The 12,652-nt window shown below is 47.1% G+C and overlaps 4 protein-coding genes across 4 annotated transcripts; 2 read left to right on the forward strand and 2 right to left on the reverse strand.

Moving 5' to 3' along the window:
* Positions 1 to 1,829: 1,829 nt before the first annotated feature.
* DFJ58DRAFT_664416 (MFS transporter) lies at positions 1,830 to 3,637 on the forward strand (the record flags this gene model as incomplete). The annotated part of the gene is made up of 8 exons (XM_041382432.1): positions 1,830 to 2,012; positions 2,063 to 2,108; positions 2,168 to 2,187; positions 2,244 to 2,404; positions 2,452 to 2,586; positions 2,638 to 2,794; positions 2,843 to 3,332; positions 3,387 to 3,637. 8 exons carry the CDS (start codon positions 1,830 to 1,832, stop codon positions 3,635 to 3,637), a joined length of 1,443 nt encoding a protein of 480 aa, XP_041241021.1.
* On the reverse strand, positions 3,604 to 5,719 carry DFJ58DRAFT_510134 (uncharacterized protein). Its single transcript, XM_041380757.1, has 2 exons — positions 5,447 to 5,719; positions 3,604 to 5,395 (listed from the first exon to the last, which is right to left on the reverse strand). Exon 2 carries the CDS (start codon positions 5,388 to 5,390, stop codon positions 3,837 to 3,839), a length of 1,554 nt encoding a protein of 517 aa, XP_041241022.1. The 5' UTR covers positions 5,391 to 5,395; positions 5,447 to 5,719; the 3' UTR covers positions 3,604 to 3,836.
* Positions 5,720 to 5,995: 276 nt separating this feature from the next.
* Positions 5,996 to 7,820, reverse strand: DFJ58DRAFT_893846 (uncharacterized protein). The gene has a single exon (XM_041394818.1). It carries the CDS (start codon positions 7,609 to 7,611, stop codon positions 6,055 to 6,057), a length of 1,557 nt encoding a protein of 518 aa, XP_041241023.1. The 5' UTR covers positions 7,612 to 7,820; the 3' UTR covers positions 5,996 to 6,054.
* A 2,175-nt stretch (positions 7,821 to 9,995) lies between these two features.
* DFJ58DRAFT_664428 (MFS general substrate transporter) lies at positions 9,996 to 12,206 on the forward strand (the record flags this gene model as incomplete). The annotated part of the gene is made up of 15 exons (XM_041382434.1): positions 9,996 to 10,138; positions 10,198 to 10,214; positions 10,262 to 10,341; positions 10,389 to 10,417; positions 10,466 to 10,503; positions 10,552 to 10,627; positions 10,683 to 10,832; positions 10,950 to 10,973; positions 11,021 to 11,051; positions 11,105 to 11,123; positions 11,178 to 11,221; positions 11,283 to 11,443; positions 11,494 to 11,877; positions 11,931 to 12,011; positions 12,065 to 12,206. 15 exons carry the CDS (start codon positions 9,996 to 9,998, stop codon positions 12,204 to 12,206), a joined length of 1,419 nt encoding a protein of 472 aa, XP_041241024.1.
* Positions 12,207 to 12,652: the final 446 nt, after the last annotated feature.

A 12,652-nucleotide genomic window follows, 5' to 3' on the forward strand; every position in this document is an offset into this window, starting at 1 on the left:
GAAAACATATTGTACTGTCTACAGGGGGCCCCAGGAAGACAATAAATTTTTTGATTAGAATTGTACAAGCTGCTCATTCAAGTTGGATGTCCAAAATATCGATCAATATAATACATGTACATACTTATGATCAAGGTGACATAAACCGATTTCCACAACGTCCCCATTAGAAGGTTCAGTTCATAAGTACTCTATAGAGTCAGTGATTCGGAGGATGAAATGATTTTTACACATGGAATTTCTTCTTTCTCCAACTGGTGTGGATGCTCCAGACTCCAGAGCCTAGATGTAAACTATTGCCGGGAATTGCCGTGTGAACCTAAAATGCGTGTTAGCCTGCCCTGAACCAATCAGTTGAAATTTTGGAATCGACGCCAAACAAGTACTGCCTTATGATTTTTTTTCACTTCCGTCGATCCCATTAAAGATGGTTTTAACACCCTTCAATCCGCTCGCGGCGTAGTCATTGTGGGATGTGGTTAGACTGACGCGCAGGTTAGTGATCATCTACTACGTTTAAGCTCCCTCCTTTCGCGATGATATTTTTCCACTTCATGGCGAGTGTCCCATGACACTATGTGTCCTTCTTGTCATAGTTACCCTGACCATCATCAGCTGCACTTCATCTGTACCTATTACTCAATCATTTCGCAGAACTCTCGTTTATCGTGATAGTGAAGCCGCATCAAGGCATTCTTCCTGAGCCGGGCACTATAGTAGGTAAGTTGTGGATTACCTATTGCACCGCATATTGGTTTTTCTTTGCACGATGAAACATTTCATTCAAACTAGAGTATCTGAGGGCCTTCATGTATAGGCTCGATGCTTTCAATTTTCTGTCAATCCACTGATTTATTACTTTTCTGTGTCGTTTCTTCTGAACATATCTCACCCTTACTCTCTAGGACCAGGGACGTATCTCCATCAAGCCGGATTCGATTCTAAGGTAAGCATTATTGTTTATGTCATGTTACGGGGATGTCAAAAAGGAATTACCGCCTGATACCCTACCGGGTTATTGATGTGAATTCCTGGCTGTTTTTACGTTCTGAGTCTCCACGTCTCGCCTTTAATGAATTCGTATCTGATGCAACTTTGTTTTAGGGATAAGCGCTGATAGTCCAGCCATTCGCATGTCCCTGATTGCCTGCTTTGCGATATCATGATGGTGAGTTTTATCTGATGATCATTACTTTATATGATGTATTATCACGACGGTCTTCGTATTATCACTGCCGAAAGGGCCCGCCACAGCTCAATTCTTTCGGGCACCCCCTCCTGATATCTTTCTTATCATTGATGCTTATATCGATCAAGCGCTGATTACATTTTTCTTACCAGCTGATGCTCGGGCCACCGACGTGAGCTCCCATCTTTTCTTCTATTTCTCACAAGTAGCGTGCGGATGAAAATAACATTACAATTATCAACTAGAAGCTGTTGCTTAGCTGCGGCATTGATTATACACTTCTTTCTGACTTATGTTTATCCTTTTCTTTGATATATAATCTAAAACCTAGTCATTGCAGGTTCAATCCAGATCTGGTGATAGGGGTTTAAACTTGACATGTTACGTTGTTGTCTTTTAATGCAAATTGTTGGACTAAACTTGTGCGCGATGGAGTTTTAAAATTTTCGGATCCACTCCACCGTCTCCACGGGTAAGTTTGTGAATGGGAAATTGGGAACGCCTTCTTGATTACGCAGATCTCCCAGCGGATGACCAGGTTGATTTCTTTATTCTCCTTCTGACCGCTCGAGTAGCCGGCGGATATATAAATGGGGTCGTCAATCAGGTTTTTTTTAACATTGTCTGTTACTCGTCGAGGATGTCTTCTGCAGCACCTTCAGATTCTGACATCGTTGTCAATGAGCGTACCGCTCTTCTCGACGCAGGACAGCAAGGCCAGAAGAAGGCCACCCCTTTGCCAAAGCTTCAGATCGTAATTTTGTTGCTGGCACTGCTGGTCGAGCCAATTGCTTCTCAATCTATCTATCCCTACATCAATCAGGTCAGTCTCCTCTTACACGTTAAAATCACACTATTCAATATTACATATAGCTTGTCAGTGAGTTGGACATCACTGGTGGCGATGAGCGAAAAGTTGGTTAGTAACAATTTTTTGATACACGTAAAAAGTATTGATATGCTCTTTTGATCACATAGGGTATTATGCGGGGCTGATCGTAAGTTTCGCCTTTCATAGCATCTCCGCTTTACAACTTAATCAAATCGATGATAGGAGTCTCTCTTTTTTGCCACTCAGGCACTGACCATCTTGCAATGGAGCCGTACTTCGGACCGTATTGGACGTAAACCTGTTCTCTTGTTAGGAATCTTTGGGCTCTCCCTGTCAATGCTTTGTTTTGGGTTATCCAGGACACTGTTGGGGCTGATTTTTAGGTGAGGAACAACTTTTGCAATCAAATTTGCCTTCTGAATAAGTATAGTCGTTGCATCACTGGCGCCCTAAACGGCAACATTGGAGTCATGAAGAGCATGATGGGCGAACTCACTGATTCTACCAACATGGCGCAAGGCTTTGCCCTGATGCCTGTTGCGTGGTCCTTGGGTGCTACTATTGGGTATGTACCCTTCCTCGTATTCTGTATAGAGGGTAACGTACTTTTTGAAAGTCCTATGATCGGCGGAACTCTAGAACACCCTCAACAACATTTTCCTAATATATTCCCTGGTACATTCTGGTCACAGTTCCCATACTTCCTGCCTAGTGCTGTCGCTGCCGTATTCGCGGTCACATGTTTCCTCGCGATTCTATTCTTCTTAAAAGAGGTACAGAGAGCCCGTGCACCGGCGAGATCTTGACTGATGACTTTTCAGACTCTGCCCAGACAACGGACGCAAGAGAAATCCATGTCTGCTCTCGATGGCGAGGCCCTCAACGTTCCCGGAAATGCCGTCGAGGACTCTCCTGTGTCAATCCGGTCGCTCTTCGTGCCGTCCATCCTGATCCCTGTCACCAACTATGGCTGCATGGCCACTCTAGAAATTGCTATGTTTGCACTTCAGCCTCTCTTCTATTCCACGCCGATCGAACTGGGGGGGCTCGGATTTGATCCCATCACTATCGGTCTGTGGATGGGAGCGTTCGGCATTGTCAACGGTGTCTTGCAGATGATGATTTTTGCACCGCTGGTAAACAAATTTGGTCCCAAGACCGTTTTTCGGATTTGCGAAGGATGCTTTATTCCTATCTTCGCCCTATTCCCGATCACCAGCATCGTTGCACGCCAACATGGGATCAACTGGCTTGTCTGGTTTTTACTCACATGTTCGCTGCTGCTGGGTGTTTTCATGGATATGGCGTTCGGTGCGCTCGTTTTTTGCGTGGTCTTTCTTCTACCATAGCTGATTTAATTTGCAGGTTGTATACTGATGTTCATTACCGCAGCAGCTCCCAATAAGCGATCCTTAGGAGCTACCAATGGTCTTGCGCAAATGACAGCATCCATCGTTCGAGCCATTGGCCCCGCCACGTCCACGTCCATGTTTGCATACTCTGTCCAGCACAAGCTCATGGGCGGCTATGCTGTGTATACCGTTTTCGTTATCATGACCGTCTTTGCTATGAGGATTGCAGCCAAACTCCCGGGAAGTCCTGGAAAAAAGGCATGATTTACGACACCATATAACAATTCATTCACATCACGTCATGATCTCAAGGTTTACTTTGAGTTGCCGCATACTTCTCCTATCCACAAAATTAGATAACGAAGTACGATACTTTGTTCGCATATGTACCGAAAAGAAACGCATTCCTGCAGATAAACCTGTAAATAGCTTGTGTACTTATCCCCTCGGGCTACCCTATGAGCTATTTTGAATCCATGCCAAGCAGTTCGATTTGAGTGTATCGCTTGAGCTCCTCATAGAGGTGCAACATAGTGGGACAGCGGGTTATTGGCCCCTGGACCAACGGCGCTTGAAGTTCGCCGTTATTAGTCATGGCATCCAGCCAATCGACCACCGTGGTCAGACGATCTCGTTGGGAAGGCCGTAATGTCAGTCTTGTAATGGTTCTCCAACTCCCTCCTGTCACTTCCCAAGTTGGCAGATTGAAAATCCCGACGTCGGCGCCAGAAATGGTCAGCTGATCTACTCCTGGGAAGGCCTGGATGAATGCGGCAGCCGAAGTGATATTGGCGGCGTTGTTTAGCACAAGACGTTCAACTAGAGGGAATCTAGGTGTGGGTTGTTCACATCCCTTTTTGAGAAGTAGATCGGAGATGTCCTGGCCTTGGGTAAAGCTATCTGGGTAGATAAGCTCAAAGTGCCGTAGATCTGGTGCCATTACCATCGCGATGATGTTCCGCAGGTAGCGAGGCCGGACAGTATTGGGATGAAGAATCAACGTCTGTAAACGAGGCAACGTGATGCTGGCCTGGTCCTCGAGGCTTGTGGCTGATCTGACACAAACAAGTTCTCCATGGAGAGAAAGAGAAACTAAATTGGGCATTCGCAAAAGCAATGCGTGGAAGCCTTGGGGTTCCATTGTCGTTTTGAGAGCCCTCGCGTCTCCTTCATGAAGTCGAAGAGTAAGATGGGTTACGCCAATGAAGCAGTCGAAATCGTGATTGTGTAAACAAGGGGAGCGCGCTGTAAGAACAATGTTTTCGACATCAATGGACCGGAGATTGGGTGCTGATTTTCCCATGAGGAGAGTCGTCGGACATATCTGCCCGGGCTGCTGGGCTTTGAAGGCAACTTGCTGAAGTGCGTCCAAAGGCCCCACGGTGCGCAGAATAAAGGAAAGACTTGTAAGAAGGGCATCGCAGGACGCGCCAATCTTTATACGACGCCAACGGGACGCGGACGGGAGGATTGCGGCTAGGGTATGTTCGAAGTGATGGGGCCTGGTGAAAGAATCTCGATAATCCCACCATCCCCAGACTTCCACATCAAGAGGAAGAGCAGCGGATCGTAAGAGGTGTAGCTGCATGTCACGCTCGTCCCTGTCAGGGGTTACACAGACCCGTGCCCACAGCCGGGGTGTATGCAGGGCTATCCTCCGCCAGCGATGCGACACACGCGATATCGCGCTTTCAACCCCTGTCCGTGAGCACACGTCCTGGCTCGAAACTGCTTCCTCGAAAATTGCAAGCAAAGTTTCATCAGGCAGGCGAGCAGCTGGAGAAATGCGCTTTGCGCATTCGCTTGCTCGAACGCGTATTGTGGACAGCGTACTACGAACGGAAACCAAAGCCTCCGAGAGCGCCTTGATTTGCGATACAAGTTCTATCTCCTTCCTTTCAAGGTGCACTGCCTCTGATTGCAGCACTTGAAAGAGTTCTCTGTCAACACTGGGTTGGTAGGTTCTCTGCGAAGGTCTTGACATGGTAAAAGAGCGCGACAGGCCGTTGTCGGGCATACTAACTGAAACAAATTTGAGTACCGAGAGCAAGTACGATGACCGAGGAAGCTCACCTCTTGTTCTTCTGAATCGTCTACCTCCTCGCCATCATTGGAACCTTTTATCCCAGTCTGCTCGGCAAATCAGAACATGAGCGAGTGTGTCTTCGCGTGTCACTGAAATTCTACACGCACGAGCCGAACTCGTGGCTTTCATTCTTGTTCTTGCGGCAGAACCCGCGTTGACATGGTCTGTCCGGCTGAACAATTGACACGATCATCTTGGCTAGACTCGCATCCGCAGTCCCTTGACAGATGGTTGGCAGGGACTTTCTATGAAAAACACGAGTTTTCAGCCTGTCCGAGTATTGCGGAATCTCACGATGAACTTGGTTACCTAGAGTGTCAAAGTTGGCATGTAAAAGAGTCCATGAAACGAAAACCAATAACTGAACATGAGAGGGATGATCGTAAACACATCCAATGCTCAAATCCTGCACACTCGGGCCTGGAAGGGAGTCACAGCATTTGAATATCAAGCTGCTCGTACATTATTATATTCACGACGTAAGGTCACGACTTGTGGAACAGGCTGCAAATAGATGTGTACATGGTTAGTATCACTGGAAGGACAAGGCGCACACATACCTTCAACTAATTATTAGACGCGTGCAACAAGCAATCTACCCCGACATGGAGAGGTCAATATCACACAGCCGCACTTCCGTGCAGCTCGCAATTTTCGACGATTGTGTAAGAAATTCAGGGCCGTCGATAGCACGGATGGGCCCTTCCAGTGTTATTATTGGCAATCGATGGCCCTGGCTAGCCCCACTGAGAAGCCACTCGTACATCTGCAGCAATGTGTTGTGAAGTGGAGAAATGACAGTGAGGTGCTGGGCGTGTGAAGAGGTCCACGGGCTACGCGTGCTACTGGAAGTTGGGTTTTCGAAAAGGCAGCTAGCATCCGGATTACCGAGTGTAATGCGAGCCGCAACCGGAAACGCGTTCATAAATGCCGCAACAGTATCCGCGTGAACCGCATTATGAAGATGCACAGTTTCCACACAAGGAAATCTGGCTAATGGGAAAGGGTCAAATAGAAGATCGGATACATCTTGCCCAGGTGGAGCGTTGTCAGGATAGACTAGCTCAAAGTGACGGAGAGTTGGTGCTTTGATCACCGAGATAAAGTGGCGCAAATCACGAGGACGCTGCGTGCCCGGACGAAGAACCAGAGTGCGGAGACGAGGAATCTCCAAGGGAAGAATGTCTTCTTCATTAACTCTCTCCTGGCCAAAGTTTATGGGTTGTCCATAGATTTCGAGGGTGCTTAACATCGGGGCTGAACTTATCAATGCTCTGAATGCAGAGGGGTCGGTTGCTGCATGGGAGCTTCCAACTCTCACCCCACGCACCCGCAACCGCAACGTGGTCAATCCTGCAACGCTGTAGTGGGCAGCGTCAAAAGTCTGCGTGACTGGGGGTGGAAGGGGCATGTCTTCGACTTCAAGTGATTCCAGGGCTGGAGCCGAGTCGCCAAGCAACAGTGGACATGGTCCGCACACGCCTGGCGATCTCATAGAGATGCTCTGAAGCATCTTCAAAGGGGCCACCTTTCGAAGTTCCCGAAACACATGCGTAAAGTACGGGTAAGATCTGTGCAGAACGACGATACGCCGCCAACGAGGGACTGAAGGCAATATAGCATCAAGAGCAGAACCAAGATGTGCCATGCTGCGTTTATCTGCACCGGGCCAAGCGGTTTCGCGTTCACGGAATTCAACGGTAAGAGGAATGTTCGCGGAGCGGGAGAGGTAGATCTGTAACATGGCGATAGGAACCTCTGCTCTGATACAAAGGCTGTTCCACAGCCGAGGGGCATTGATCGTAATCTGTCTCCAGCGATGCGAAGTGTATGATATAGCTATCTCCGTCCGTGTGACTTGTCCTTGCTCTTGACTTCGTACTGCTTCTTCGAATATAGCCAACAGGACCTCATCTGGAAGACGAGATACGGGTGCGAGAAGATTTTGAACTGTATGTGCTTGCGCTGTTTTCCTTGTCAAGAGTTTTTGGACTTCGACGAGCGATGTGTTCGTTTCTTCAAGGCGGACCAACAGCTCCTTCCTTCTATTTTCCAACGCACAAACTTCTTGTAGAAGGGTCGAAAGCAATTCTGCAGGAACCATATTGTGGGAGAGGCCATTGGCCAAGTCTCGAGCAGTACTGAGTACCATGATCCAGCGTGCGCTGTGTTATTACAGTTGTGAATGTGAACGATCCAATTTGAAAGTGACTTGCCAGAAACTCAATTGGTAGGCGTTTTACTGTGTTTTATATGCAGGGAACAGATGTCTAAAAGAAACGGTGGTGGGTTGATAGTAGCTGCTGGATGTTTCGGAGTCGTATTGAACACGCAATAAATTTGATGCAGTCGAGGTTCAAGCGCTCGCACTGCATAATTGGTCGGATGTACAGATAACCCGATGCATGGGTTAGGCTCATTTGCTTGCACAACATGTTGCATATACAGTTCAATGCTGCTGCTGCTCATTCGCAACCATGTCGCTTGTAAGCTGTTTGCGAATGCTCTATAATTCAACACCATCTAATTTTGACACAAACAACTGCCAACTGTAATCCCTGGTAATGTTCCAAGAAGTCTGTAGACAAATCCTCGGTCTCACACTGGGTTGTGATCACGGAGGTCTTGGCTCAAGTTAACATGATTGAATAATCGTTGGGGAAAGTAGGAGTGATTAATCGTGGCAGTATGATTTTGTTTTTTCGTGTTCTGGCTTCGAGTCAGCTCCTGTAACCGGGTGGGATGAGTGTTACTAGCAGGTGGTGGAGCTGCGCCCACGAAGCATTTTCGTGTCCTATGGCACCAACAGATGCTCCCCGGAAGGCACAGGAAAATAAGGAAATATCACGGCCGGGCACCACGCACGAAGCACCCGGAAATACTTTGATAAACAAACTTATGGTCTGGGTCCGAAACATTCTGCAGGCGAACGGTCTCAACCAAAGGAAGTTTCAATAAACCATGATCAATTGGTTCCTCTTCTGTCCACTGATCATGCGAGCATGATTGCAGGAGGACAAGCTCGTAGTGACGAAGGGTAGAGACCTTGAGTGCATTTAACATCGGAAGTAAGAAGTGGATAATGCATGGACTGGGCCGGAGGATGAGGTTATCAGGGTTTAGAGCATCCGAACGAGGGATTAACCCTTCGAGTTACTCTCTAACTGGATCGCCGTGTAGCGAGCAGGTAAGGTTCAGCGCCGATACCAATAACGCGCGCAAAGATACAAACAGACCTGAGGTTAAAATCGATGTTTGTGTGTATATGACATCTTCAGCGACGGCTTGACTGCGGCGTACGAAAATGGGTATGTACCCCCATAACCACGATGTCCATGTATCGAGACCTGCTCAAGCAATTGTAATAGCCCAGATTTGCGGAGGTTTAGAAGGAGGTAGGACAGGTATGCATCAGAGGTGTGGACGACAAACAAATTGTGCCATCACTTTGGACACCCGCCACTCAAAGTGTAAAGTGCCTGGGTTCACCATCCACGACGTGGATATTAATCGGAAGAGGACAGGCGAGATGTCTACTGGTATCCACAGCTCAGGCGCAGTTACTGCCAGGCTACGCCATCGACGCCAGACATGGAAGATGGCAAACTTATAGGGCTTCTCCAAAAATAATAACCAGCAATTCTGATGGCAGAACCGGTGACCAAAATTTCTGGCATGCAAAGCATTTTCCTTTTAGTGCTTGGGATTGTGAAGCAGGAGAAAGAGCGTTCTGACAAGGATGGTGGGGGTACGGTAAAATCTTCTACTCCACGTGATTATTTGCTCGCGCAAATTTTGTTCTGTGTTTGTTATACGCACTGCGCACAATTGAGTTTGTATCTTATCGATTATCATCTCTTACCGTACCGTTGATCTCACCCGCTCGTCCAAGTTATAACACTTCGTCTGATTGTCCGTTCTGGTATTTGCTCTGAAAACAGCTAGAATGTGTTCACAGTCTACGAGCGGTAAGCGTTCTATGTATTGATCGCTCATCTGAAATCGGATTCAGTGTTTGGTAAAAATTTGATGACTCGCAAAGAATTTTATAGTGGGGTTGAAGTGAAAGCAATATGGAGCGATCCAACACTGCGGCAGTAATTTCACCGATTCAGCATAGCGCAGTGCCACTACTGATCAGTGATCATTGTGCCATGTGGTGGTGGCATTTCAACATTTTGATGTCCTGTTGAACTAGCCCTTACTAGGTTAGAATGTTCTAGCCTCCCTTCCAAATGCACCTTCAGCCGCAAAATGTTCAAACCAGTGAATGATGGTGCACTCTAAGAAGGTTTTGTTGTTGTGGGGCACGGGGTATAGCGGGTAGGTGTGCCGTATAGCGTGGTTGGCAAGCTGTCACCGCACTTTGGCCGCAACCTGTCTACTAACTCGGCGTGTTATTTCCAAGGTTGTAGTTGATCGAACAACTGGCGCTCAGGACAATAATGATATAATACCCGCTATCTCTTGACAACAAGGCGCTTGACATCCAACCAGTCTCTCCTTTCAAACTGTACTGTCACCCAGCCTGATATCATGGGCTCGTTACGCGACGATGACATCGAGCTGGACTCCGAAAAGCAATTTGCCCTGAATCCCAGAGAACGAGCACGCATTCTGCGCAAGATCGATTGGCACCTGTTACCTTTCGTGACGATATTTTTTTTGTTGTCGTTCTTGTGAGTTTGCTGACTGTATGTACCGTCTGATGCTGCTTCACGTTTTACCCTGCCTTCAGAGACCGGGCCAATATTGGTAAGTTAGAGCATTTACTGTCGATCACCGGCTGAGTCGATCACTAGGAAACGCGACGATCGCTGGAATGACCACAAGCCTGAAATTGACTGGCTTCAAGTACAACATCGCTGCAGCTGTCTTTTTTGTGCGTTGTGTATCACATATGTCCCATTAGTTGCTGAGTTACTCTAGATCCCGTACAGCTTTGCTGAGGTCCCCTCGTATGTATGACATCAAGAGTAGCGAATATGTACTCAATGTCTGTATAGGAACATTGTGCTCAAGCTATGCAGACCATCACGCTGGTGTGCGCTCACCTTTGCCTTATTTTTTTCACCACCTAATGTTGATCCAGTACCATCTATCATGGTCGCGTGGGGTGTTGTGATGACCCTTATGTGTCTCGTCAATTCGTACCAATCTCTCGTCATGTGCGTGAGCTGTATCTGCATAGTGGAGACGGACACCATAACAACATAATGGCAGAGCTCGAGTGTTCCTCGGTTTGACAGAAGCAGGATTATATCCAGGAGTGAATTACTACATCTGCCTTTGGTATCCACGTTCGGAGCGGTCCAAACGCATTGCCATATTCTTCTCCGCAGCATCAGTCGCAGGTATGCAGTATTTTAATATGTGCAGGAATTTATATCTGTTCAAACTTCTCATTCATTATAGTCGCCTTCGGTGGACTCCTTGCGTAAGTTGCGTTGTTTTCCTATCAACCCGCTGTTGACCTTCACGTGCACACAGGTATGGTATTGAGCGGATGGATGGGTAAGTAAGTTGCTTTCCTTGTCAACCGTCACTGATTCGCCAATCAGGATCGGAGGATTGTATGGTTGGCAATGGATTGTATATTTGCATGTTTTCAATCCGAGACTTTACTAATTTATGTCCTCTGCTAGTTCTGCTTGGAAGGCATTGGTCAGTCGTACCACATCTGGGGCGATTCGGATGCTCATCTTAGACTTTAATCAGCCACTGTTCTCGTTGCGACTTTCTCTTTTTTCTATATGCATGATGTAAGTTCGCAGTTATGTTGGGCCTTTCACAGCCTTTCGCGTGCTGATTTAGACTATTTAGTATCCTGAAACGGCCAAATTTTTGACCGAGCCAGAGAGATTATACATCATAGATATGCTCAAAAAGGATTCGAGTCATCTTTCCTCTCGCTTCGACACTCGATTCATCTGGCAAGCCACAAAAGATTACAAGACCTACGTCCAAATGCTCATTTATTTGGGGTACTCAGTCCTCCTGTCATCTCGCGTGTATGATCTAAGTTAATCACCAGGTTACTCGTCCCTGGTTATGCCATCGCCCTCTTTTCGCCAACCATCATTAACGAGCTTGGGTACTCTGCTGCTAACGCCCAGCTACTCTCAGTCCCACCATTTGTTGCCGGCGCTATTGCAACAGTCATATTTGGCATCTATTCTGACAAGTACAATCTTCGTGGGCCGTTCATCATTGGCGGTGCGCTTGTGTCCCTTGTTGGATACATCTTGCTGTATTGCAGCGTACAAGCGGGCCCGTCGTACGTTGGAGCTTGTCTGGCCGCTGCGGGAAATTTTCCGACCGTCCCAGTCATTCTTGCTTGGGCAGGTTCGAATGCAGGAGGCGACTTAAAGCGTGGAGTTGTACTAGCAATGGTCATTGGTATTAGTAACCTTGGAGGGTACGTCGTATTTTCATAAATTCACAATGTCCTCCCGCTCATGCTAGTCTCAGTGTTTGCTCCTCCTTTATTTATATCGATCCGCCACGTTTCCACATTGGGCATGGCACCAACATGGGATTCATCTCTCTTTCGTATGTCTCGGTAGTCTTCCGAACTGCAACGTGATGACATGATTTTATAACAGAATCATAATGAGCCTCTTCGCTATGTGGAACTATAATCGGCTGAATAGAAAGAAAGAAGCGCAGTGTCTGGCAGAAAACATTACCAACGACAGAGGATACGAATTCCAGGACATGGCCGATGCCAGTCCGCTTTTCAGGTAAGCGCCATAGCTCATCCGCAACGCTACCTTGACTGATGAATACACAAGGTACACTATATGAGACATACAGCTAATTCAAGCTGTCCCTTTTAAGCGGTTTTTATTGTACTTCGGGAATAACGCGCTCGTTTGTGATAGTACTGGGATGTTGCAATATAACAGATATTAGTTGATTCTTCACAAAACAGGCTCATCAATATGAAGGCGATAATTGTTGGGTGAAGTTTATATGCAGGGATCCGGAACAGACATCTAGAATAAATGGATTGATAGCACCGTTGCTGAAAGACTCCGCGAAGTTACATTGAACACGCCATAGTATTGCCTAATACGATGCCCGTCAACATTCAAGCACTCGCTATTGATGGGTTCAGGCTGCAGACTACTAATACTTGGTCGGAATGACAGTTGGATTGAAATAATCGGACGCATAATTACTGGAGACAA

Source organism: Suillus subalutaceus (genome assembly GCF_016647625.1).
Source record: "Suillus subalutaceus strain FC151 chromosome Unknown DFJ58scaffold_96, whole genome shotgun sequence".
Taxonomy (NCBI): Eukaryota; Fungi; Basidiomycota; class Agaricomycetes; order Boletales; family Suillaceae; genus Suillus; species Suillus subalutaceus.

Bases quoted from the DNA above. Each gene is read 5' to 3' on its own strand.
- DFJ58DRAFT_510134 (XM_041380757.1), bottom strand. From the start codon at position 5,390: ATGCCCGACAACGGCCTGTCGCGCTCTTTTACCATGTCAAGACCTTCG.
- DFJ58DRAFT_893846 (XM_041394818.1), bottom strand. From the start codon at position 7,611: ATGGTACTCAGTACTGCTCGAGACTTGGCCAATGGCCTCTCCCACAAT.